The sequence below is a fragment of the Panthera tigris genome, chromosome A3 (genome assembly GCF_018350195.1).
Source record: "Panthera tigris isolate Pti1 chromosome A3, P.tigris_Pti1_mat1.1, whole genome shotgun sequence".
NCBI lineage: Eukaryota > Metazoa > Chordata > Mammalia > Carnivora > Felidae > Panthera > Panthera tigris.
Window position 1 is genome coordinate 63,575,557 of NC_056662.1, and position 25,302 is coordinate 63,600,858.

General features: G+C 41.8%; 2 protein-coding genes across 2 annotated transcripts in view; one reads left to right on the forward strand and one right to left on the reverse strand.

The window, feature by feature from the left end:
• Window positions 1-36: 36 nt before the first annotated feature.
• Window positions 37-25,302, forward strand: part of SLC3A1 (solute carrier family 3 member 1) — a 51,859-nt gene continuing 26,593 nt past the window's right edge. Inside the window, exons 1-4 of the mRNA XM_007097848.3 lie at window positions 37-173; window positions 15,680-16,129; window positions 20,631-20,810; window positions 20,967-21,121. Coding sequence (XP_007097910.2) covers window positions 15,712-16,129; window positions 20,631-20,810; window positions 20,967-21,121 — 753 coding nt within the window. The 5' untranslated portion in view covers window positions 37-173; window positions 15,680-15,711. The remainder of the gene's footprint in view (window positions 174-15,679; window positions 16,130-20,630; window positions 20,811-20,966; window positions 21,122-25,302) is intronic.
• The window catches only part of PREPL (prolyl endopeptidase like), an 84,684-nt gene continuing 84,497 nt past the window's right edge, over window positions 25,116-25,302 (reverse strand). The window contains exon 16 of the transcript XR_006215679.1: window positions 25,116-25,134. The gene's annotated coding sequence lies outside the window, so the exon portion shown is untranslated. The remainder of the gene's footprint in view (window positions 25,135-25,302) is intronic.

The following is a 25,302-nucleotide window of genomic DNA, read 5'->3' on the forward strand; positions in this document are numbered from 1 at the left end:
GTTTAATCCTCATACACCCCTGTGGAATAAGTATAACAGATAAAAAAGCTGGGATCCATCCAAAGAGGTTGAAGCATTGACCCAAGACTACGGAACTTATAAGTTGCTGATATGAGATTCAAACCCACATCTCTTTGGCCCAAGACTTTGGCATCTCACCAGGCTGAGTGGAGGTGAATTATCGTAAGATTGTAACCCCCCCAGCAAGAACAGTGGAGGGCACTGGCTATGCCACTAAAGCAGGTGGCAATGAGCAAGTCACATGGTTGTTGGGCATCTTAGTTTCCTCTCCTGCAAACAGAAGGGATTACGTAATCAATGGTTCTGCCAAACTAGAACTTGAGTCAAAGTTTGCACTTGTCTCTCACAAAATTAGAAAAACAAGAATGGTATAGTTTTCCCTTAAAAGCTACAATTTAGCCTACTTAAAGAATTATCCTTTGATCTAAGATTTATGTTCTTCCTACATGTTTTGGCATCACAATGTCCTTCATACAATAAGATATTGGGAGTAAACTATCTTAAAAAAATTTTTTTAACGTTTATTTATTTTTGAGAGACTGGGAGAGACAGAGTCTCTCTACAGAGTCTCTGCAGTGGAGGGACAGAGAGAGAAGGAGACACAGACACCCAAGCAGGCTTCAGGCTCTGAGCTGTCAGCACAGAGCCCAATGTGGGGCTCAAACCTCATGAACTATGAGATCATGACCTAAGCCAAAGTCAGACGTTTAACTAACTGAGCCACCCAGGCACCCCAGGAGTAGACTATTTTTTAATCTCCTTATTGAACAAAGTGAAGTGTTGGTACTGTTTTTTTTTGGTTTCCCCCCATTTTTTGGATTTTTTTTTTTATTTTTGCCTAGAAAGTCCCAAAGTTTGGGGATCATTGTTCTAATTATACACAGACTATCAAGTCAAATATTTATTGTTAGGGCTATAGAGTATTTTTTTCCTTGAAATAGTTTTTTCAGTTTGAAAAACTCTGATCTTTACATAAAGGCTGTTACAGGAAGAAAGCTAAAACTTCAGGGACATCTGGGTGGCTCAGTCAGTCACGTGTCTGTCTCTTTTTTTTTAAATTATTTTTTTAATGTTTATTTATTCTTGAGAGACACAGAGACACAGTGTGAGCAGGGGTGGGACAGAGAGAGAGGGAGACACAGAATTCCAAGCAGGCTCCAGAGCCTGACACGGGGCCCGAACCCATGAACCATGATATCATGACCTGAGCTGAAGTCGGACGCTCAACTGACTGAGCCACCCAGGAGTCCCAAGTGTCAGTCTCTTCATTTTGGCTCAGGTCTGATCTTAAGGTTCATGGGTTCAAGCTGATGGTGTGGAGCCCACTTGGGATTCTCTCTCCTCTCTCTCTACCCCTCCCATGCTCACTCCCTCACTCTCAAAATAAATAAACTAAAAAAAAGAAAAAGAAAAAGCTAAAACTTCAGACAGAACGAAGACCCGAGAGTAGTACTCAGTCGTCACACAGAGGGCCATCTAAAGACATTAAGGGTGGGGCGCCTGGGTGGCTCAGTCGGTTGAGTGCTGGAGTTTGGCTCAGGTCATGATCTTGTAGTCTGTGGGTTCGAGCCCTGCGTTGGGCTCTGTGCCGACAGTTCAGAGCCTGGAGCCTGCTTTGGATTCTGTGTTTCCCTCTCCCTCTGCCCCTCCTCCACTTACACTGTCTCTCAAAAGTGAATAAACGTTAAGAAAAAATTTTTTTAATGAAGAGATTAGGGATGTGTTCTACAGATCCTCTCAAACATGGATTTGAGTTAATTGCCCACATATAAAATTGGGGGAATTCTACATATTAATGCAGATTTCACAGCTTCTCGGGAAAGAGGAGATCTGTCAGTCTTGGTTCTTCATTGTCACTTTAGCTGAGTGGCCGCTGCCCCCGTAGGCTGGACAGGAGCCTTCTAATCTGCCACCAGCCTGCTCCTTTCTGCTGTGCCCGATGCTGCCCGATCACCCATGTGCGCCACCTCGGTCCTGCAGGTCTCCGCCTCCTGTTGTGTGGTCCAGGCACCACAGCACTGGCCTCACCTGGGAGCCGGTTAGAAAGGCAGAAGCACAGGCTCCACCCAAAAACCACTGAATCAGAACCTGCACTTTCACAAGACCTACAGAAGATTTGTACCCAGACTAAAGTTGGCAGAGGCTTGCCCGAGATGATCCCCAAGCTCCTTTGCCGGCAAGACCATTGGCAACGCCCCGACCTGCTCACTGTGGTAACAGGTGCAGTGCTCAGTCATCGGAGTGGGAGGGCCAAATGAAATCGTGTTAAAATAACTGAAATTATAAGGATGAATATACAAACGAGTAACACAGGGTTCTGGGGGGGCTAGATGAGTGTTCACTGGAATAATATTGATGGTGGGGAAGGCGGACAGAGCAGGGACTCGGGAGAGGTGGGGACAAATGTCCAGAAGGAGGTGTGCCTAGTCTGCGGCGAAGGAACGGTGAACATCACTGATTGACTGGAGATATTAAGAGAGAAGTAAGATTAGAATGTAGGGTTGGCATAGACTGAAGCTTAGACTTTAGGCCAAGATATTTGGACTTTGTCCTCTTTATAGTGAGAAGCCACTGGAGGCTATAGAGTTTCAATAGAAGTGTTATTGAGAAGGTCAGTGGTCTGACAGATTGTGCTGGGTCAGTGGGCTTTATTTCAAAGGAACACATTCACAGTGGACTTGTGTATATGCCTAGCTGTAGGCAAAGCCATTTCCTTAAAGTAGGGACACGTTTTGTGTCTTTTCTACCTATCCTGGCACTTTGTCCTCTGATATATGTTCTCAGAGACCTTGATCCGGCACCCAAAGTCATGCTGAATGTGTCCGGGCTTTGAGCCCGGCTTTGCTAAGAGAGTGTCCATTAAAGGTCTGGGAGACATAGACCCCCGTCCGTCCCCAGAATACTGGGTCCGGCCTGGGAATGGAGGAATTCGCTCAACATCCAACAACCACATTCCCCCAACTTTAAATTGCAGAGAGTAACGTTAGTGTCCCAGTGAAGTTCTAATGTACACTGTTCTCAGATGAGTGTAGCTCTTGATTTGATTCATGCTCACAGTGTCCCGGTGCTAGTAATGACACGTTTTCTGGAGTCGTTCAGTGTGTCTGAATTTGAAGTATTTGCCACAGGGTGGGTAACTTGGCACTTAACTATTGGGTGATCTTTTTCAATAGAACTTTGTTAAAGACCAGATACTATGTGTCATTATTTCTTTTGTGATTCTGGACTTTTTTTTTGAGAACAGTCTTTAAGCGGTAGAGAATTGAAACACCCCAAGGTTCAAACACTCGATAAATCAGCCCATTATGCTGTGGATGCAATTACATCGTTGGCCAATGATGTCACATTAGGACATTATTAGGGTTTTTTGTTTGTGTGTATGTTGTTTTGTTTTGTAATGTCTGGAGGATAGGCCACCAGGAAGGCACAGTGGTGAAGTGTTATTATCAATAGCAGTTGCTCTGGGTTGACCATGGCCATAGAAATCCCCTGGCTGTGATCATCACCAATTTGGGCCTGAGGTATACACAGAAACACCTCTTATCAGGCTGAAGTATCAGCTCAGGGCTGCACCTGGTGCTGTTAGCAGCCTGTTGGAAATATAAATTAAACATGGTTACAACTCAGCAACAACAAAACATCAAATAACCCGATTTAAAAAGGGGGCAAAGGACTTGAATCGACATTTCTCCAAAGATGATACGCAAATGCCAGCAAGAATATGAAGGATGCTCTCAGTACCAATAATCATCAGAAAAATGTAAATCAAAACCACAGTAAAATATCACAATAAAATGTTGGCGAGATCGCATAAGGGTGCAACTGCTGTGGAAAACGATACGGAGTTTCCTCAAAAAATGAAAGATAGAATTGCCATAGAGATCCAGCAACCCCACATCTGGATACGTATCCAAAACAATTCAAAAGTAGGATCTTGCAGACATATTGGCACAACCAATTTCATAGCAGCAACATTCACAATACTCAAAAGATACAAGCAGCCCAAATGTCCCACAGATGAATGGATGGTATATACATACAATGGAATATTATTCAGTTTTTAAAAAGGAAGGAAATTCTGGGGCATCTGCGTGGCTCCGTTGGTTGAGTGTCCAACTTTGGTTCAGGTCATGATCTCGCAGTTCACAGGTTCAAGCCCCACATCAGGCTCTGTGCTGACAGCTCAGAGCCTGGAACCTGCCTCAGATTCTGTGTCTCTCTCTCTCTCTGCCCCTGCCCCCTCATGCTCTGTCTCTCTCTCAAAAATAAACTTTTTTCTTTAATTAAAAGGAAGGGAATTCTGACACAGGCTACAATGTGGATGAATCTTGTGGACATCATCCCAAGTGAGATAAGCTAGCCAGTCACAGAAAGACAAGTACTGTATGATTCCACTTATATGAGGAATCTAAAGTCGTCAAATTCATGGAAACTGAAAGGAGAATGGTGGTTACCAAGGGCTGAGGGGAGGTAGAAGAGTTGTTTAATGGGTATGTGAAGTTTCAGATTTGCAAGATGCGACAATTTCTGGAGATCGGTTTCACAACAATGCGAATGTACTTAATACTACTGAACTATACCCTTAAAAATGTTCAGACACAATATATATTAAAGATTTTATTTTTGGGGTGCCGGGGTGGCTGTCAGTTAAGTGACCGGCTCTGGTTATGATCTTGCAGTTGATGAGTTCGAGCCCCACATCAGGCTCTCTGCTCTCAGCATGGAGCCCACTTTGGATCCTCTGTCTCCCTCTTTCTCTGCCCCTCCCCTGCTCTCCCTCTCTTCCTCTCTTTCTCTCTCTCTCTCTCTCTCTCTCAAAAATAAACATTAAAAAAATTAAACAATTTATTTTTGAGTAATCTCTACACTCAGCATGGGGCTTGAACTCACAACCTGGAGATCAAGAGTTGCAGGCTCTACCAACTGAGCCAGCCAGGCGCCCCAAGACGGTATATCTTCTGTGTTTTTTCACCACGATTGATGACAAAAGAGTTAAGTACGTGATAGATTAATTGCATTAATATCCCAGGCAATGGCTTCCCTGCGTCCACGTCCTTTACCCCAGAACTTCACACCCAGGCTCTGGGCTTGTATATAAAGTACAGTCCGAAAGGGGCTATGTGACTTCTGGGGCTGGTCACGAAAAAGGATACAGTTTCTGCCTTGCTTTCTCTCTTCATTTGGGACACTCACGTATGGAACCAAGCCAGAATACTATGACGAAGCCCAACGTGGCCAACATGGAGAGACTACATGGACAGGTCCATGTGGAGAGAACGGAGACCCCCCCGGCTGATGGCCAACATCAGCTTCACCAAAAAGCTACATGGATGGCAAATAAACCCTGAAAAGATACTCAACAGCATGAGTAATCAGGGATGCCCCAATTAAAATCACAGTGAAATACCACTCCCTCTTTACCAGAATTGCTAAAATTAAACCTGCAGAACATAGCAAGTGCTGGCAAGGATGTACAAGAACCAGGACTCTCAAACGTGCTGCAACCACTTTCTAAAACGGCTCGGTACTTCCTTGAAAGGTTTATATACCATATACCTGCCATATGATCCAGCCAGTCCGCTCCTTCGTATTTACTCAAAAGAAAAGAAAGCCATATCCTTACAAAGACGTGTACATGGTTGTTCATAGCAGTTGTATTTGTCATAGTGAAAAACTGGGGGGAAAAGCCCCAAGTGTTCAGTTATAAACAGTTGTATGCTCATACAATGGAATACTACTCAGAGGTAAAAAGGAATGTACTAAGCAACAACGAGACGTCACTGTTCTCCTATCAGAATGGCTAATATCTAGCACAATAGCAACACTCAGTGAGGAAGTGGAGCAAGAACTCTCCTTCATTGCTGGTGGGAATGCAAAATGAATGGTACAGCCACTTGGGAAGACAATCTGGCAGTCATGTTCCCTATTTAAAAAAAAATTTTTTTTAATGTTTATTTTTGAGAGAGACAGAGTGTGAGCAGGGGCAGGGCAGAGAAAAAGGGAGACAGAATCCAGAACAGGCTCCAGGCTCTGAGCTGTCAGCACACAGCCCAACGTGGGGCTCGAACTCACAAACTGTGAGATCATGACCTGAGCTGAAGTCGGACGCTTAACCGACTGAGCCACCCAGGTGCCCCAACGTATTCACTATTTTTTATCATGGTGATGGGTGTATACACATGTTAAAACTTACCAAATTAAATACTTTTTTTTTTTTAATTTATTTTTGAGACAGAGAGAGACAGAGCATGAACGGGGGAGGGGCAGAGAGAGAGAGAGAGAGACACAGAATCAGAAGCAGGCTCCAGGCTCTGAGCCATCAGCCCAGAGCCCGACGCGGGGCTCAAACTCACGGACCGCAAGATCGTGACCTGAGCCGAAGTCAGACGCTTAACCAACTGAGCCACCCAGGCGCCCCTAAATACTTTATATGAGTACAGTTTATTGTATGTCACTTATCCTTCAATAAAGCTGTTTTTTAAAGGTGAAAACCAAACAGTAACCCAACCATTTATTAATTTTCATGACACAACAATTGATGGGCAGTTTGGTGGACCTGAACTAGGTGGCCTCCACTGGTCATGGCTGGGCTTGCTCAAGCATCTATGGTCAATTGGCCAGCTGCCTGGGGACTGGCTGGTCTAGAAGACCCTGGATGGGAAGATTTTACACTCCTTCACACATGTCCCACATCCCACACTTGTCCTTCCGCACTTGTCCCACACTTGTCACCATCATCTCATGGTGATGGCAGGAGAGCAAAAGAAAAGCAGAAATGCACAAGCAATTTTTAAAGCTCCTTTTTGTTTCAAGTTTGTTATTGTGCCATTGGCCAAAGCAAGCCACATGTCCAAAGCCAAGGCTCAGTGTGTTAAGGGTCTAAGAAATGATGGGACAAAAGGCATGCATACAGGGAGACCATTAATTGGGCTATTGATGCAATTAATCCATCATGTCCCTTAACATTTATGAATTTTTTTTAATGTTTATTTTTCAGAGACGAGCATGAGTGGAGGAGGGGCAGAGAGAAGGAGACACAGAATCTGAAGCAGGCTCCAGGCTCTGAGCTGTCAGCACAGAGCCCGAAATGGAGCTCAAACTCACGAACCATGATATCATTGACCTGAGTCGAAGTCAGTTGCTTAACTGACTGAACCACCCAGGTGTTCCACCCTTAACGTTTTAATTTATATTTCTCTATTCCCATCAAGCAAATACTTTTTATGCAGTGACTTTTATGTGATGTTAATTTCCTAGATATAATTTGCTATCTCTTTTAATCTTGTATTGAATGTAATTTAGCTATTGATTTGTATGTTTGCGTTAATTCTGTGTATGTGGAGCATAGAAAGACTGTCTTGTGACATTGTCACACTCTCATGTTCTGTCCACATTTCTTTTGCCATTTTTTGGTTATATTTGATTATAAAAGTGTTTTAAAATAGTTTAATTTTCAGCAGAAACATGTTTAAATATTCTCCTTTGATTTCACCAAAAAGTTTAACTTCTTCACTAGCTGGGATAAATCTATTTTTTGTTTCCTTCTAATTAGAACTATTAAAAAAAAACATTTCAGGGGCGCCTGGGTGGCTCAGTCAGTTAAAGGTCTGACTTTGGCTCCGGTCATGACCTCACGGTTCATGAGTTTGAGCCCCACATCGGGGCTCTCGGATGTCAGCGCGGAGCCCACATCAGATCCTCTGTGTCTCTCTCTCTCTCTCTCTTTCTCTCTGTCCCTTCCCTGCTTGCACTCTCTCTAGTTCAAAAATCAATGAACATTAAAAAAAAAGAGAGAAACATTTTACCCTGGACTGTATTTAGAATAGTCACCCCGGAACCAAGTTTAATATTATAGGTGAGGTAACAGAGGCCTCAGCGAAGCTGGCAGTGGGTCCCAAGATCAGAACGCACGTGATGCATCTCACTTCCTCTGACTTCCAGTTTCACTCATGAAACCGTTCCAAGGCAGGAACATTTGGCTAGGTGATAAACATCTACATTTTTGTGCAGAGTGTACTTTCTACTTCTTCTCTTCCGCTTCCTCCACATCCTCCTTTTCCTGCTCCTTCAGCATTGAGTTCCGTCCATCCATCTTTAAATGACTGTTCTCTTATTCATGTAACATACCAGCGTCTGAGCCAGACTCTGGGAACCCGAGAGAGAGAACGTTGCAACAGGTCCCACCCTTAGTTCAGAGAGGCTGTAAATAGGTGAATGAAATACGGAAAATCCTTCCTCTTTTTCAAATTTTCACAAACCTGGCAGGTTATATGTTGCATGTCACTTTGGTGGGTTTGCTGCTGAGATGATATTTATGATATGATGGCTTTAAAATTCATTATATACATACATTTTTCCCCCACTGGTTACTACTTCTGTATATTTGTTTCTTTGTTTAATTACAGGGTGTTTCTGGATCCTGTGGTATTCCCCGTTGTGCTATCTCCTGTTTTCTAGATATTTCATTCGTTTCTGCTTTATGATCGTGATTGTGTAATGCACTTGGGATTTGAATTTACCAAGCGGGTTTATCTTCATTATCTGTGATTCTTTGTTCTGATTATCCTTGTTGGCTCTTCAAGCTTCCTTAGTGTTCTTGTTCCTTAGTCACATTTAAGTTTTAACAGTAGTGTGTTTGGCTTTCTACAATCGGTATTTCCTTTTAAAATCTCCTTGAAAGAAAGTGATACTGATAGCTTTGTACTTGCGTGGAATTCTTAACTTTGTGCACTCTTTTCCAGATTACTGCTAACTGCCTCTTCTGTCGGTGTTTCAGTACTGGTTCACTGAATTCTTCTCTGTTTTCTTTCTACTTTTTGAAGTTTGCTTTTTTTCTCTTTACTTTAGATATAAGTATGGGGTGTTTATGAATTTGGGGTGGCTATTGCTAGGAGAAGTCACCTTATTACTGAACTCTACCGCCTGCCTAGGTAGACTCCCAGCTCAGGGTTTCCTGACTTAATATTTTTTTCCAATGGAATAGAAATACATATTTATTATAGAAAAATTAGAAAAATCAAAAAAGTTTAAAGAACAAAATGAGTATCACCCACAATCTTAGAACCCAGATATAAATACTCTAAACATATTTTCTTTTTTCTTTTTTTTTTTTTAATTTTTAATGTTTATTTATTTTTGAGGGAGGGAGGGAGAGAGAGAGAGAGAGAACGTGCACAAGCAGGGGAGGGGCAGAGAGAGAGAGGGAGACACAGAATCTGAAGCAGGCTCCAGGCTCTGAGCTGTCAGCACAGAGCCCGATATGGGGCTTGAACTCACAAACCGTGAGATCATGACTTGAGCTGAAGTCGGATGCCCAATCAACTGAGCCACCCAGGCGCCCCTCTAAACATATTTTCTAATAGGATTTTGCAGATATACATGCAATTTTTTTCACATAAGTGGGATAATTTCTTTATATTCTTCATTTTTCCATTCAGCATGATAATGTGGGATTTCTTCCCTGCCATTAAAAATCTTGGAAAATAGGGGTGCCTGGGTGGCTCAGTTGGTTAAGCATCTGACTTCATGATCCCAGGTCATGATCTCACAGTTTGTAGGTTTGGGCCCCAAGCCTCGGGCTCCATGCTGGCCGTGTGGAGCCTGCTTGGGATTCTCTCTTGCTCTCCTTTTGCCCCACCCCCTCACACACTCTCTCTCTCTCTCTCCCAAAATGGATAAATAAATTTTTTAAAAAATCTTAGAAAATATACTTGATGATTAATATTGTATCACATGGATCTATAATAATGTTTTAGCTAGTCTTGCATCACTGAACAGTTAGCTTGTTTCCAATGTTTGCTCTTATAAGATTTTATTTATAAGTAATCTCCACACCCAACATGGGACTCAAATTTATAACCCTGAGATCAAGAGTCTCACATTCTACTGACTGAGACAACCAGGCGCCCCCGTGTTTGCTATTATAAATAGCACTGTAATTTAGAAGCCTCATTATATGTAAATTTTTGTTCTTATCTTGAATTATTTCCTTAAGATAAATTGTTGGGAGTGGAATTGCTGAGTTAAAGGTTATGAACTTTTCCTTCCCTCTATTACAAAAGTTGTATATGTTGAGGGCAAATAGTGAAAAGTAAAAGTGCAAGGATTATTGACCTCATTCTCTTAGTCTCAGTCAACCACTAGCTGAGAATGAAATATTCACGTGTACATGTGTGTCCAGTTTTCTCCACACAACTCTGCTGATGTTATCTGTACTGTTCCAAAACATCGTTTTCCACTTCACACTATGTTTTAGACATTTTTCTTTATCAGCAGAGATATATAAACGTGTTCTTTTTTTCATGCACTTAAGTATTTATGGCAGTAACTTCTTTTTTCCCCAATGTTATTTATTTGTTTGTTTGCTTATTTATTTATTTTTGAAAGAGAGAGAAAGAGAGAGAGAGCAAGCACGAGAACAGGGAAGGGGCAGAGAGAGAGGGGGACAGAGGAACTGAAGTGGGCTCTGTGCTGACCTCAGAGACCTCCGTGTGGGGCTTGAACTCATGAACCGTGAGATCATGATGTGAGTTGAAGTCAGACACTTAACTGATTGAGCCACCCAGGCACCCCTATAAACTTGTTCTTTGCAGTAGCTATGTGATCTTTCATTGTCTGAATCAACCATAATTTACTTAAATTATTTTCTATTGATGGATGTTTAGATTGTCTTCAATTTTATTGCAGTGTACATCCTTGTACATACGTCTTGTTGGTTACATCTTCAAGGTAAGTTTTTAGCAGTGTAATTTCCAAATCAAAAGTTATGCAGTTTCTAATTTTGACATAGACTCCCAAATTGTTCTACACAAAGTTTGCACTAATGTATGCACGAATGTACGAGTGCCAGTTCCCTCTATATTTTTGGATGCTGGGTATCACCAAAGTCTTTCATTTTTGCCAAAATGATAGTCTAAAAGTAGTATATCATTTTTATTTTTGTCTCTATTTCTTTAATTTTGGGTGAAATTTACACTGTGTGTTTATTAACCACTTGTATTTTTTTTCCTGTCAACTTTTTATATCCTTTGTCCATTTTTCTATTTTTTGGTGTTAGTTTGTATAATCAATTCCTGTATTATGGATATTAGCTGTCATATGTGTTTGCCATTTGCCTTCTATCTTTGTGGATTGCTCTGTTTGTTTTTAAATTTTGTAAGGGGCACCTGGGTGGCTCAGTCAGTTGGGCGTTCCACTTCAGCTCTAGTCATGGTCTTGCGGTTTGTGAGTTTGAGCCCCGCATTGGGCTCTGTGCTGACAGCTCAGAGCCTGGAGCCTGCTTCAGATTCTGTGTCTCCCTCTCTCTCTGCCCCTCCCCTGCTCATGCTCTATCTCTCAAAAATAAATAAACATTAAAAAAATTGATAAATTTTTCCTTTATAGGATCTAGGTTTTATATTTCATATTCTATTTAGAAAGGTTTTCCAACTCCAAGGTTTTTTTTCATTCACAAATTTCTGTCTAGCATTTTTATGGTTTTACTTTTTACTTGTAAATCTGATCTACATAGAACTTATTTTGATGTAAGGAATAAGGAAAGCTATATAGCTTTATTTTCTTTTTCAAATAGCTAGCTAGTTGTCCAACATCACTTACTAAATAATCTTTCTTTTCCTAATTTGAAATGTTGCCTTTTCATGTTCTAAATTCCCTTCTGAATAGGGGTCTATTTTTGGTGACTCCAATCTGTTCAGCTGATCGCTTGACCTATCCCTTCTTTCGTACCAACTCCTTATTTTACTGGAGTTTATATTTTAAAATCTGGCTTCATTTATTACTCTGAAAATGTTAAAACTCATGATACACATTGCCAAATTACTTTCTAGCGTTATTATGTCAATTTACCCTGGACACTCACCAGCACTATAATCTTTTAGAAATTCTTTGCCAAGGTGATTGGAAATGTTCCTTTGTTTCTCTAATATTAGCGAATTAATTTGTGTGAAATGTCTTTATATTTTTTTCTGAGTTTTCTATTGACATACATATTTTTTACTTGATATCATGAACTTTCATATACATACGTATAAAGCCTAACAATGTTTATGTCCCCTTAATGTTAAAGACATAGCTCTTTGGCATATTTGTTACCAATATATTTCCCAACTTGGCATATGCTTTTTAGTGACTACACTTTATGATATAATAAATTAAAAAATTTTATTCAATCTATTTAAGCAATCTTCTTTTGTGATTGCTTTTATTATTTAAAGAAATCCTCCCACCAAAGACTAGATAATCATTCGTTTGTTTCTAAAAGATTCTAGTTTGCATGTCTGGAAGCTTAAAGTATTGTTGCTATCTTAAATAAAATTTGGAGAAGTTGAGGGGCACCTTCCTGGCTCGGTCAGTAGAGCGTGTGACTCTTGATCTTGGGTCCTGAGTTTGAGCCCCATCTTGGGTGTAGAAAAGTTGAAATGGAGCATTTCTGTCATGAAGGCATACTGCTGTGATGTAGAGTTTTCTCTGCATTTATATGATTGCATAATTAGAATTTAAGGATTTATAACTAAAAGTTATTTTGTATAAAATTATTTTGAAACTATGGGTATTTTTGCACATTGTTTTTTCCCCCAAATAGTAACAGAATTTCAGGAATTAGGTCCTGTTTAGCCAAACTGTAGAAAGAGCCCAAATGTCCATTGACTGATGAATGGATAAAGAAGATGTGGTACACACACACACACACACACACACACACACACACAGGAATATTACTCAGCCATCAAAAAGAATGAAGTCTTGCCATTTGCAACGATGTGGATGGAGCTCGAGTGTATTATGCTAAATGAAATAAGTCACTCTGAGAAAGACAAATACCATATGGTTTCACTCATGTGGAATTTAAGAAACAAAACAGATGAACATATGGGAAGGGGGAAGAAAAGAGAGAGAGGAGGGGCACCTAAGTGGTTCAACTGGTTAAGTGTCTGACTCTTGATCTTGGCTCAGGTGGTGATCTCATGCTTCATGAGATCGAGCCCCACATTGGGTTCTGCACTGATGATGCAGAGCCTATTTGGGATTCTTTCTTTCCCTCTCTCTGCCCCTCCCCCACTCACACTCTCTGTCTCTTTCTCAAAAATAAATAAACTTTAAAAAAAGACAGAGAGAGAAAAGCAAACCCTAAGAGAGTCTTTTCCTTTTTTTAACATTTATTTATTTTTGAGAGACAGAGAGAGCACAAGTGGGGGAGGGGCAGAGAGAGAAGGAGACATAGCATCCAAAGCAGGCTCCAGGCTCCTGGCTGTCAGCACAGAGCCTGATGGGGGTCTTGAATCCATAACTGGGAGATCACAACCTGAGCCGAAGTTGGATGCTTAACCGACTGAACCACCAAGTCGCCCCTAGAGATTCTTAATGATAGAGAACAAACTGAGGGTTGATGGAGGGACTTGGGTGGGGGATGAGTTAGTTGGGTGATGGGTATTAAGGGGGGGCACTTGTTATGATGAGCCTTGGGTGTTGTATATAAGTGATGAATCACTAAATTCTACTCCTGAAACCTACTGTAATTTAACTACCTAGAATTTAAATAAAAATTTGAAAAGAAAAAAAAAAGAATTAGATTCTTTTGTGAAAATTACTATTATGTGTTTGAGAGATAAAGCAATTTCAAGACATAATGCTAAATTCCTTTGATTTTTATTAAAAAATTTTTTTTAACATTTATTTATTTTTGAGAGACAGAGGCAGAGTATGAGCAGGGGAGGGGCAGAGAGAGAGAGGGAGACACAGAATTTGAAGCAGGCTGTAGGCTACGAGCTGTCAGCACAGAGCCCACCATGGGGCCGGAACTCACAAACCATGAGATCATGACCTGAGCCCAAGTCGGACACTCAACCGACTGAGCCACCCAAGCGCCCCGAATTCCTTTGATTTTTAAAAAAATACACAGTATGCATAATTAATGAGAAATGCCATGTTGGATGCATTCAATGAGCTAGGTATTGGGATTTACTCTTTTAGAAAAATAACCTGGACAAAATCAAACGGTTTATTCCTGTGTACCACACACTGCTTCCAAGCCATTCTATAAAAAAATACAGGAATGTTAAGAATTCATATAGCTTTATTTAAAGAACCAAAAATCCTTGTTACCTGATCAAATGAGTCATAAGGCTGTTTAAATTCCATTGATTAAATGGTAAGCATGAGTCATCACATTCTTGGAAGCCTTGAAGAATCTTCTAGGAAAGCACACCTAACTTTAGTGCAGTTTGCTCGGGTTTGCCAATGTTGTATTTTGCACTTGTCAATGATTAAATAACTCTTAAGTGCGTGTATTAAGTGCATTTATATTTATCTATAGTAAAGCACTTGAACTTGCTAGACATGGAATCCTTTCTCCCCATCTTCTCTTCCCCCACCCTCAGAGGGTACTTCAATGAATGGAAGCTAAAAAATAGAAAACAAGACTGGAGGGGCACCTGGGTGGCTCAGTCAGCTAAGTGTCCGACTTCAGCTCAGGTCACGGTCTCGCAGTTTGTGGGTTTGAGCCCTGCGTCGGGCTCTGTGCTGACAGCTCAGAGCCTGGAGCCTGTTTCAGATTCTGTGTCTCCCTCTCTCTCTGACCCTCCCTCGTTCATGCTCTATCTCTCTCTGTCTCAAAAATAAATAAACATTAAAAAAAAAAAAAGAAAGAAAGAAAACAAGACTGGAGGCACCTGAGGTCCAACTGAGTGTACAACAAGCTTATTTATAGGGTTGGCCTGGACTGAGATAAAATAAAGTTAGCTTCAGTTACAAAAGTGTTGTTGCTCCCTGTCTCCAGACACTCTTCCTCTTGGGTTTGGAGGAAGAAAAGAGACCTTTAAAACAAAACATACAGAAAAGCCTGTTTCTGCTTGCAAAATTCAGTATTTCTTTTTCTCCTACCTAGCTAAAAAGGACCATTTTTTAAACTTTTTTTTTTTTTTACTGTGGTAAAATATACATAGCATAAAATTTGCCACTATTCAGTGGCATTAAGTACTTTTACACTATTGTGCAACCATCTCCACTCTCCATCTCCAGAACTTTTTCGTCCTCCCAAATGGAAGTTCTGTACTCCATAAACAGTGAGTCCCCATGACTCCCTTCTTCCCACCCCCTGGTAACCACCCTTCTACTCTCTTGTCTCTATAAATTCATCTAGGTGCCCCAGACAAGTGGAATCACACAATATCTGTTCTTTTGTGGCTTATTTCACTTAGTATGAGGTCTTCAAGGTTCATCCATGTTGTAGCGTGTGACAGGATTTCCTTTTTATGGCTGAATATTACTCCATTGTTTGCATATATCACATTTTGTTTGTCCATTCATCCTTTGATGGACACTTGGCTTGTTTCCACCTTTTGACTATTGTGAATAACGCTGCCGTGAACACTGGTGTACCCAGTCAAGTAACATTTAAATTGCGGTGGAACCCTGCTTCTTCCTCCCCTTTCCCCTCCTCCGTGCCCCTGTTCCCATCCAGGTCTGAATCCCTCAGCGCTGGGACAGTAGCCACAACAGCCGCAAGGGTTTATGTAGAGAGAATTTTTTTTTAAACCCCTTTTACCTTTACCCTTTCTTCCTTGGCTGGACTTTGTCCGCCCAGGTTTATTTATAAACCACGAAAGCTCATTAACAAGACCAAGCACTTCAGCAAGCCACCTTTCCACCTTTCTTATTGCAGGAAGGCCCTCTGAAGGGATAAGGCTGTGGGACATGGCTGAGAATAAAGGCAAGACAGACTCCATCAGGATGAGTATGCAGGGATGCCGGACAAACAACGGGTTTGTCCAGAACGAAGACATCCTGGAGAAGGACCCGGACCCGGGCAGCCGGCTGGACGACGCCGTGGCCGTCCTTGGCCCTGTGGAGCCCGACCTGAAGGACATCAGGCCCTACGCGGGCATGCCCAAGGAGGTGCTGTTCCAGTTCTCAGGCCAGGCCCGCTACCGGCTGCCCCGGGAGGTGCTTTTCTGGCTCACCGTGGCTTCGGTGTTCGTGCTCATCGGGGCTACCATAGCCATCATCGCCGTCTCTCCAAAGTGTCTCGACTGGTGGCAGGCGGGGCCCATGTACCAGATCTACCCGAGATCTTTCAAGGACAGTGACATGGATGGGAACGGAGACCTAAAAGGTGGGTTCAGGAGTGGGGATTAGGGCGGGGCCGGGATGCAGCTGGTTTATGGCTCTCAATCCTCAAAACCGAACTGTGCCTGGCTTGGGCGCTAAGCACACTCCGCTGTGACTGGTCACGCCGAGCTTCTCCTTGTTTATGATATTCGAAAAGCCATTCAGCACAACCCGGCAGTTCTTGGCACGATGAAAGGCTCCTCGCTGCATGCCTTTGAGCCCCCAGTGAGTTGTTTCATTTATTGCCCACTAAGTATATATGCTTAGCTCATCGATTCTGACTTCTTATGTGGAACTCATTTCCTCCTCAAATGCTTCCTGCTTCTGTGCACCTTCTAGTTGGTTATCTCAGAGTGACAGCTTAGAACTGCTTTCCCAGTGTGTGTAGGGGCTAGTTTGGTAATCTAGCTGAGTTTCTTATTAGTGAATAAAGCATACATTATGTTTTTAGAAAAAAATTAAGTGATATCTTTAAAAGGTATAGGCTGAGTCTTTAAAGTTTAAATCCTGAGAAATGAAGGGAAGGAAAAAAGGTATTAGCAGAGTGTTGGGCGTTACTTGAATTGAGGATTGTTTAAAATAATATCCCTATTAGTAAAAATAAAATGAAACACAAGGTAAACATTATTATTTTTTTATTAAAAAACTTTTCTCATGTTTATTTTTGAGAGAGAGAGAAAGAGTGTGCCAAGGGGGGAAGGGGCAGAGAGAGGGAGACACAGAATCTGAAACAGGCTCCAGGCTCTGAGCTGTCAGCACAGAGCCCGACGCGGGGCTTGAACTCACGGACCGTGAGATCATGACCTGAGCCAAAGTCAGACACTCAACCGACTGAGCCACCCAGGCGCCCCCCCAAAACTATTTTAAGTTCCGCCAGTAATTTCTGAGTCAAGTGTAGAGCATCCTTATACTTTGTTGCTTAAATCAGGACACTTTTAAAAGTAAAATTTTGCCAGACAGCAAATGTAAACTGGAGCTGTCCTGGACAACTTGGTTGATACGGTCGCTCTAGTTCAGGTAACGATAAGAAACAAACAAGGTAATTTTTGATAAGACTTAGTTTGAAAAAAAAAATAAAAGAAAATGATCTAATAGAGTATGGGAACTGGGGATGAGCTTAATCTAATGTTAAATGTTTATTTATTTATTTTGAGAGAGAGAGAGAGAGAGCACACGCACACAGCAGGGGAGGGCCAGGGAGAGATGGAGAGAGAGAAGCCCAAGCAGGCTCCACCCTCAGCACAGAAACAGACTCGGCGCTCAGTCTCACAACCGGAAGATCATGACCTGAGCCGAAATCAAGAGTCCATTGCTTAACCGACTGAGCCACCCAGGTGCCCCTGAGTTTAATCTAACTTTAAAATCTAACTTTCAAATAGGATCTTGAAATCTCTAACTTACCTTAATAATTAATGAAAGGCTATGTGATGGGGCACCTGGCTGGCTCAGCCTGTTAAGCGTCCAACTCTTGGTTTCTGTTCAGGCCGTGATCTCAGGGTTTTGGGGGTTTGAGCCCCACATGGGCCTCTGCACTGGCAGCATGGAGCCTGCTTGGGATTCTCTGTCTCCCTCTCTCTCTCTCTCTCTCTCTCTCTGCCCCTCCCCTACTTGCACTGTCTCTTTCTCTCTCAAAAATAAACTTTAAAATTTTTTTGAAGATTACTTTAAAATAATTAATAAAAGGCTTTTCTTTTTCATGCTTGATATCTTTTTTTGTATCTTCCTGTGTCCTCACTAATTGAAATATTGGGATGCCTGGGTGGCTCAGTTGGTTAAGTGTCTGACTCTTGATCTCGGCTCAGGTCATGATCCCAGTGCTGTAGATTTGAGCCCTGCGTCGGGCTCCATGCTGACTGTGTAGAGCCTGCTGGGGATTCTCTCTCCCCCTCTCTCCACCCCTCCCCTGCTTGAACTCTCTCTCAAAATAAATTAATAAACTTTTAAAAAAATAAATGGGCGCACCTGGGTGGCTCAGTCGGTTAAGCGTCCGACTTCGGCTCAGGTCATGATTTCATAGCTCGTGAGTTCGAGCCCTGCGTTGGGCTCTGTGCTGATAGCTCAGAGCCCGGAGCCTGCTTCGGATTCTGTGTCTCCCTCTCTCTCTCTGTCCCTCTCCCACTTGTGCTCTGTCTCTCTCTCAACAATAAATACATGTTAAAAATTTTTTTTTAAGTATTAAAAAATTAATAAAAAATTAATTGAAATATTATCTGTCCTTCAAGGTGCAGTTGAAACTCTTTCTGCATTAATCTTTTTTTTTTTTCCATTAGAGAGTGAGAGAACAAGCAGGGGAGGGGACAGAGGAAGAGAGGATTCTGTGTCTTCCACTCAGCATGGAGCCCAACGCAGGGCTCGATCCCAAGACCCTGGGATCATGAGTTGAGCTGAAATCAAGAGTCAGATGCTCAACCTACTAGCCACCCAGGTGCCCCTATATTAATCTTTATTTAAGCTTTCAGTCAGAGCATCTACTCCCCTCCCCAGAGCTCATGGGACTTTGGACTGTTTACAGTCCCCTCTGATACCGCCTTGTAACCTATCCTGGTGACTTCCCTTCCAACACCCCTCATCCCTGCGTGGCCTTAGCACCTGCTCCCTTTATGCAGTAAATGCTTAGCAAAAGTGATGTTTTGACAAAATAGAGCTAAAATTCCTAAACCCAAATAAACTCCCCACTTCCTGGCCCTCCCCTTGTAATCTCCTTCTAGATACATCCCAAATTCCCATACACAGGGCCATGTCTCATCAGCTCCTATGTTTGCCTTTTCTAGTAACTTTGCCTTGAGGGACTAGTTGTTTCCTTTAATCAATAGGTATTTGTCCTTGAGGTTGAGGGGATTTGCTTGTTACTATCTGAAGGAACCACTCCAGGTTTCAGTTTGTTTTTGGTGATTGCCTTCTGTCCCCTGGAGTGGGGGCCTGGGATCCCTTGTTTACTTTGTATCTGTCAAGCCCCTTTGTTTTTACCATCCTGTTCCTTTCCTTATTCTTAAGATATCTTGTATTGTTCTGATTGAAATCAAAATCCTTTTGTTGGTGGTGAATAGTCTGTGAGGTCTCACAGACACCCATAAGGAGGAACTGAGGTACAAAGAGGACAAAAACAAGCATCCTATAATAGGGGAAGAGCCCCAATGCCAGGAGTCAGGAGACTTTGTGCTTTGGTCTCAGTGACCTCCAGCCTGCTGTGGGACCTGTGACTGGCTCTGATTGTAGGAAGCCATATAGGGGTCCCACCCAAAGTTATTGGAGATTGAAGTTACTACACTCAAGTCTGATCTGCAATTAGGACTCTGAACTGGAACCGCACACACACAAATACACACTATCTGCTAATTATCCGACAAGGTTCCAAGTACAAGGAGTTTCATTCCTGTGTCTCTTCTCAGCCAAATCTAGAATTCTCTTCTGTGTAAATTATTGGCTTCAGCATTGTCCAAAGGGTATAGAACGTGAACCACGTAGATAATTGTGAATTCTTTAAGGAGCCACATTAAAACAAGTACAAAAGAAACAGATGAGAAATTCATTTTAATAATAATTTAATTTTAGGGGCACCTGGCTGGCTCAGTCAATAGAGCATGTGACTCTTGATCTTGGAGTTATACGTTCAAGCCCCATGTTGGGTGTAGAGGTTACTTAAAAATAAAATCTTTAAAAAAATTTAATTTTAATTTAGAATCCATTTTAATAATAGTCATTTAAAGTATTTTGTTTAAGCCAACATATCAACATATAATCAACATAAAATATTTCTGAGATATTTTACATTATTACATTCTTAAAAAAATTTTTTTTTAATGTTTATTTATTTTTGTTAGAGAGAGAGAAAGAGAGACAGAGCATGAGTGGGGGAGGGCAGGGAGAGAGGGAGACACAGAATCCGGAGCAGGCTCCAGGCTCTGAACTATCAGCTCAGAGCCCAACGCAGGGCTCGAACCCACGAACTGTGAGATCATGACCTGAGCTATAGTGGACAGTCAACTGACTGAGCCACCAAGGGGCCCCTACATTATCATATTCTTAAGAATCCAGTGTGTGCTTTGCATTTACAGCACATCTCAATAGACGAGTCACATTGCAAGTGCTCAATGGCCACGTGTACAAATGGCTGTCATACTGGACAGTGTAGCTTAGACCGTGTGTTACTCTTCTTTGTCCCTTGGCACTTAGTCCAGCACCTGGCTTAGATTAGGTGTTCAAAAACCATGTGTAGGATAAATTAGCAATACTGTAGCCTTGATTTTAAATATAATCTATGAACAAGGCACAGACAGATGTTAATGTTTTCCATTTATGTTAAAGGTCAAAGGTTATTGCTAAAAGACCATTTGATGCTACTGGTAGAACTAGACTTTTCTATTTGAATTTCATCAGATTCAACAGAATTCTGAGTATTCCTGTTTCAATATACATATTTCAATTTTAGCCATATTGGTTTTGTTTTTAATCCTTCGATCAAAAAGTCAAACTTTATTTCTCACGGCCTTGACTTTTTTCTTCAGGCATTCAAGAGAAACTGGACTACATCACAACTTTAAATATAAAAACTATCTGGATTACTTCATTTTATAAGTCATCCCTTAAAGATTTCCGACATGGTGTTGAAGATTTCCGAGAAATCGATCCTATTTTTGGAACAATGAAAGATTTTGAGAATCTGGTTGCAGCCATACATGATAAAGGTAAACTGAGTGGTTGGTGGGTGTGTTGGGGGGGGGGGTGTGGGGGGTTGAGAAAAGCATTCTCCAATTGCTTACTTAAAGCATTTTTTTCCTTAACAGACCTGTATTTGTCTAATATAATCTCTTCCTAACATTTGAAATATTTTCACTCATTAGGTTTAAAATTAATAATTGATTTCATACCAAACCACACCAGTGATAAACATGCTTGGTTTCAACTGAGTCGGACCCGGACAGGGAAATATACTGATTATTACATCTGGCATGACTGTACCCATGAGAATGGCATAACCGTACCACCCAACAACTGGGTAAGTACCGACTTGTCTGATTTACAGAGAGAAAATGGGCAGATCTTCGGTGATTAAACTGGTTATTTATAAAGTCCTTTTAAGGAAAAAAGTGAATGGGTATAGTTATGGGGGAGGGGAAAATTTCCCAAATAAATAGAAATAACCTACCCAAGGCTTGTAATCGTTTGGATTTGGACTTTTTATTCCATTGTGGAACTGATGTGTTTTAGCAAATTAAAGCCTGTACTTTCTGTTATTAGCTTCTTCCTCCCTTACTTCCCATGCGGTCAGACTTGGACTCCATGTCCTATTAGGTCAGTAACGGTCTTGCTGACTCCTCCGTCTTTCTGACTCCAGACTCCTATGTCTTTCTGACTGTGTGACTCCCCTGTCCAGTAAAACCCCAGCCATACATGAGCCTGACCGTCCACTTTCTCTTCGCCTGAACTTTGGTGTCTGTGCCTTCAGAGACATCACACATCCATTGTCCTCACGTGAACTGAGGCATCCAGTCTTGGAATTATACCATCCAGGCCCTCTCTCTTCCTCAAACACCCTTCTTGCCATCTCTGCCTCTTATCATGCTCAGCGGCAAGCTCTGCTTCGAAGGGTGAGCAGAAGTCATCAAACCTGCCTGCTCCTATACCCACCCTCTTCCTACTCACCTTTTTTTATGGCAGAGGCCGGGTCTGTCTTGTCTGGGGTTACCAGACTTATAAGTAAAAATCCAGGAAGCCCAGTGAAATCTGAATTTGCATAGTTTCTGAGTATAACATATTTCATGGGACATACTTACACTAAAAATGATGCACTGTGTATCTGAAATTCAGATTTAATTGTATGTTTTGTATTTTATCTGGCAACTCTGCCCCTGTCCTGGGCTGGTCCCCCCACCTGTTCTGGTTCATGTCTGTCCTGCTTTCTGCAGAACTGTTTACCCTGAATCCTCTGGATCTCTACTCTCCAGTCCCTCCTCCTCTCTTCCTGACCTTCTCCAGAAAACACTTAAAGAGGCTGACTCCTGGGCATCAACTTTTAGATGAACCAAGGGCACTCAATATCAACACGTATCAATGCTGACTGTGTGATCTTCTCCCCGCCAACCTCTCGTACCCCAGGTTTCGTGAATAGTACTAGTATGCAGCCTGGTGAGCGGGTTATCAGCAATCCTGGCAGTTTTAGCTCCTTAATTTTTCTTTTCCCCAATCCCGCATACTCGTTAAAATGATTACGATATTAACAAGCATTTACTAAATGCATACTATGTGCCGGGCTCTGTGCTAAGTGTGTTATATTCATTCCTTCATTTAATCTGCCCTGCAAGCCTATGAGTTTTAATTCCTGTGTTGCAGATGAGCAATGTTAAACACCTTGCCCTCCGTCACACAGCCAGTAAATGAAAGGGCTAATGATGGCACCGTCCCACCATACAGTCTACTTTTAAAAATTGCTGCCCATACTTCCAACCATATCATCTCTTGCCTACAGGCCTGTGACAGCCTCCAGTTTCTCCATCCTTCCATCTGTTCTCCGCTATAGCCAACATTGTTGGCTTTTGGGGTTTGTTTGTTTTTGTTTTTTTAGTAGTTGATACATGGATACCTGGGTGGTCAGTTGGTTAAGTGTCCGACTCTTGATTTCATCTCAGGCCATGATCATACAGTTTGTGAGTGAGTTCTGCATCGGGCTCCGTGCTGACAGCACAGAAGCTGCTGGGGATTCTGTCTCTATCCCTCTCTGCCCCTCCCCCACAGGCACTTCTCTCTCTCTCTCTCTCTCTCTCTCTTTCTCAAAATAAATAAACTTAAAAAATAGTTGATACATACCAAAATATATGTAATATATGATAGATGTATAAAACATCTTGTGGCATAACCATACAATGGAATACTACTCAGCCATAAAAGGAATGAACTATTGATAACAGGCAACACCATGGATGAATCTCAGAAGAACTATACCGGTGAAAGAAGCCAGACAGAAGGGTACATATTATTCCACTTAACATGAAATTCTAGGAAATGGAAACTCATCTGTAGTGACAGGAAGCCAATTAGTCGTTTAGGGATGGGAAGGAGATGGGGAGGAGTGGAAGATGGGGTCAGGGGGTCCCAAAGGATGGATATATTCACTATTTTGATCATGGTGAGAAGTTCACAAACATATACACATGTTGAAACTGATCAGATCGTACACACAATATGTGCAGTTTATTGTGTTCATTTATACGTGAATAAAACTGTTAGAAAATATAGGTAATATGTATCTAAGTAATAATATAGTGAACATCAATGAGCCCATCCCCAAATTAAGAATTGAACATTACCAACGCTGCTGAAAATGCCTGCAGGTTCCTCCCTGTCCCTCCCCACACCTCCTCTTAGGGGTGACCACTGCCTCACATTTGGGGGTTTTCCAAGTCCTTGCTTTGTGTTTTTCCTGTGCTGCATATGCTGCATATTTTTAAAAGATTTATTATTTAGTTTCTCCTGTTTTGGACTCTATGATAAATGTCCTGGTGCATGTAAATCTCCTGTAACTAGCTTTTTCACTGTTTTTAATGTTCATCTATGTAGAGTCCGGTAGCTGTGGTTTACACATTTTCTTTCTTTTTTTTTTTTAATGTTTATTTCTGAGAGAGAGAGAGAGAGAGAGAGAGTGCATGAGTGGGGGAGGGACAGAGAGAGAGGGAGGAGACAGAGGATCAGAAGCAGGCTCTGTACTGTCAGTGCAAAGCCTCATGCAGGGCTTGAACTCATGAACTGTGGTCCCGAGCCAAAGACTGATTGAGCCAACCAGGTGCCCCTATACTTTTTCACTGTTATGTAATATTCCATTGTGTAAATATTCCATGATTTACTTATCCACTCTTCCACTGATGGGCAGTTGGACTGTTTCCAGGTGTTTATTTTATTTTATTATTTTATTTTATTTTATTTTTTTACTATTATTAACGATGCCATGGTAACATTCTCATTAGTCTCTTTGTCCTGGGGTGCATGTACAAGAGCTTCTGAAAGGCAAATGGCTAGGAGTGAAATTTCTGTGTGCACGAGACTGCATGCTGACCTCTGCAAGATAATACCAAACTGATTGTCAAAGTGGTTGTACCAATTTATATCCCCTCCAGCAGTATAAAACATACATATTCTCCTTAACTTACTGGTACTGCCGGACTTAATAATTTTTACCAAGTGAACTTAAATTGGTATCACCTTGAGGTCTTCATTTTCCATTTATCTAGTTGCGAATGAAGATTTATCTAGTTACTAATGATGTTGAACATTTATTCGTACATTTCATTCACTTGAGCTTCCATTTTGGTGAAACACCTGTTTATGGTTTCTTTCCTCAGTTTTCTTTTGGGTTGCTTGTGCCTTTGAAATTGGTGGGGTTCTTTTTGTATTCTGGATACCCATCTTTTCTTGGTCGCACAGACTGTAAATATCCTGGTTTGTGTCAGGGCCGGCGCTGAGGGTGTGTTTCCTTGAAAGGCGGCAGCTGCCACTTAGCTCCACCCACTTGTTTTAGTGGCAATTTGGACCCACCATGACTGGGTCTTCCAGTTAAAAAGAAAAAGATTTGTGCAAAATCCCCCAGTTTGTAAATGTTATCCAGATGTTTTCTTTTGCATGAAATGAACAAAAGCCCAAGCTAGAGCCCTGAGGAACCACCCCATTGAAGGAACCAAGCTGACTTAAAAGCAGCAGCGAGAGAGGCAGGAAAGTCCGCCAGGAGAGTCATGCTTCGGAGTCACATTTGTGAGCATTCCTAGAAAGAGGAAATCAGTGCCAGGTGCTTGAAGCTGCTAGATTTCTTTTATTCCTGAGGGCTAGAGGGTTTTGATTTTTGTTATTTTATTTTATTATTGTTATTTTTTTAAGAAGAGTTTTAAGTGGATGATTCTACTAATTTTCTGAGGATACAGTTTAAATATCCACTCTGTGGATTCAAACTCCAAGACCAATGGAATGTATCTTTCTCCCCAGTTGACCATCATTTGCATTTCTTCACAAACAAGAGTCCAGAGCCTGGATAGAAGGTTCAAGAAAATATGTTAGAAATGTCTGCTCTTTAGGTTCTTTCTGGGACTCGACAGCTCCACTCCCATCGCCCCCCCCTTCCCCCCAGGCCCATGCATCACTGCCACCCACCTGCACCCTCACCACCAGCTGCTGTGGGCCCAAGTGGGGAGCAGT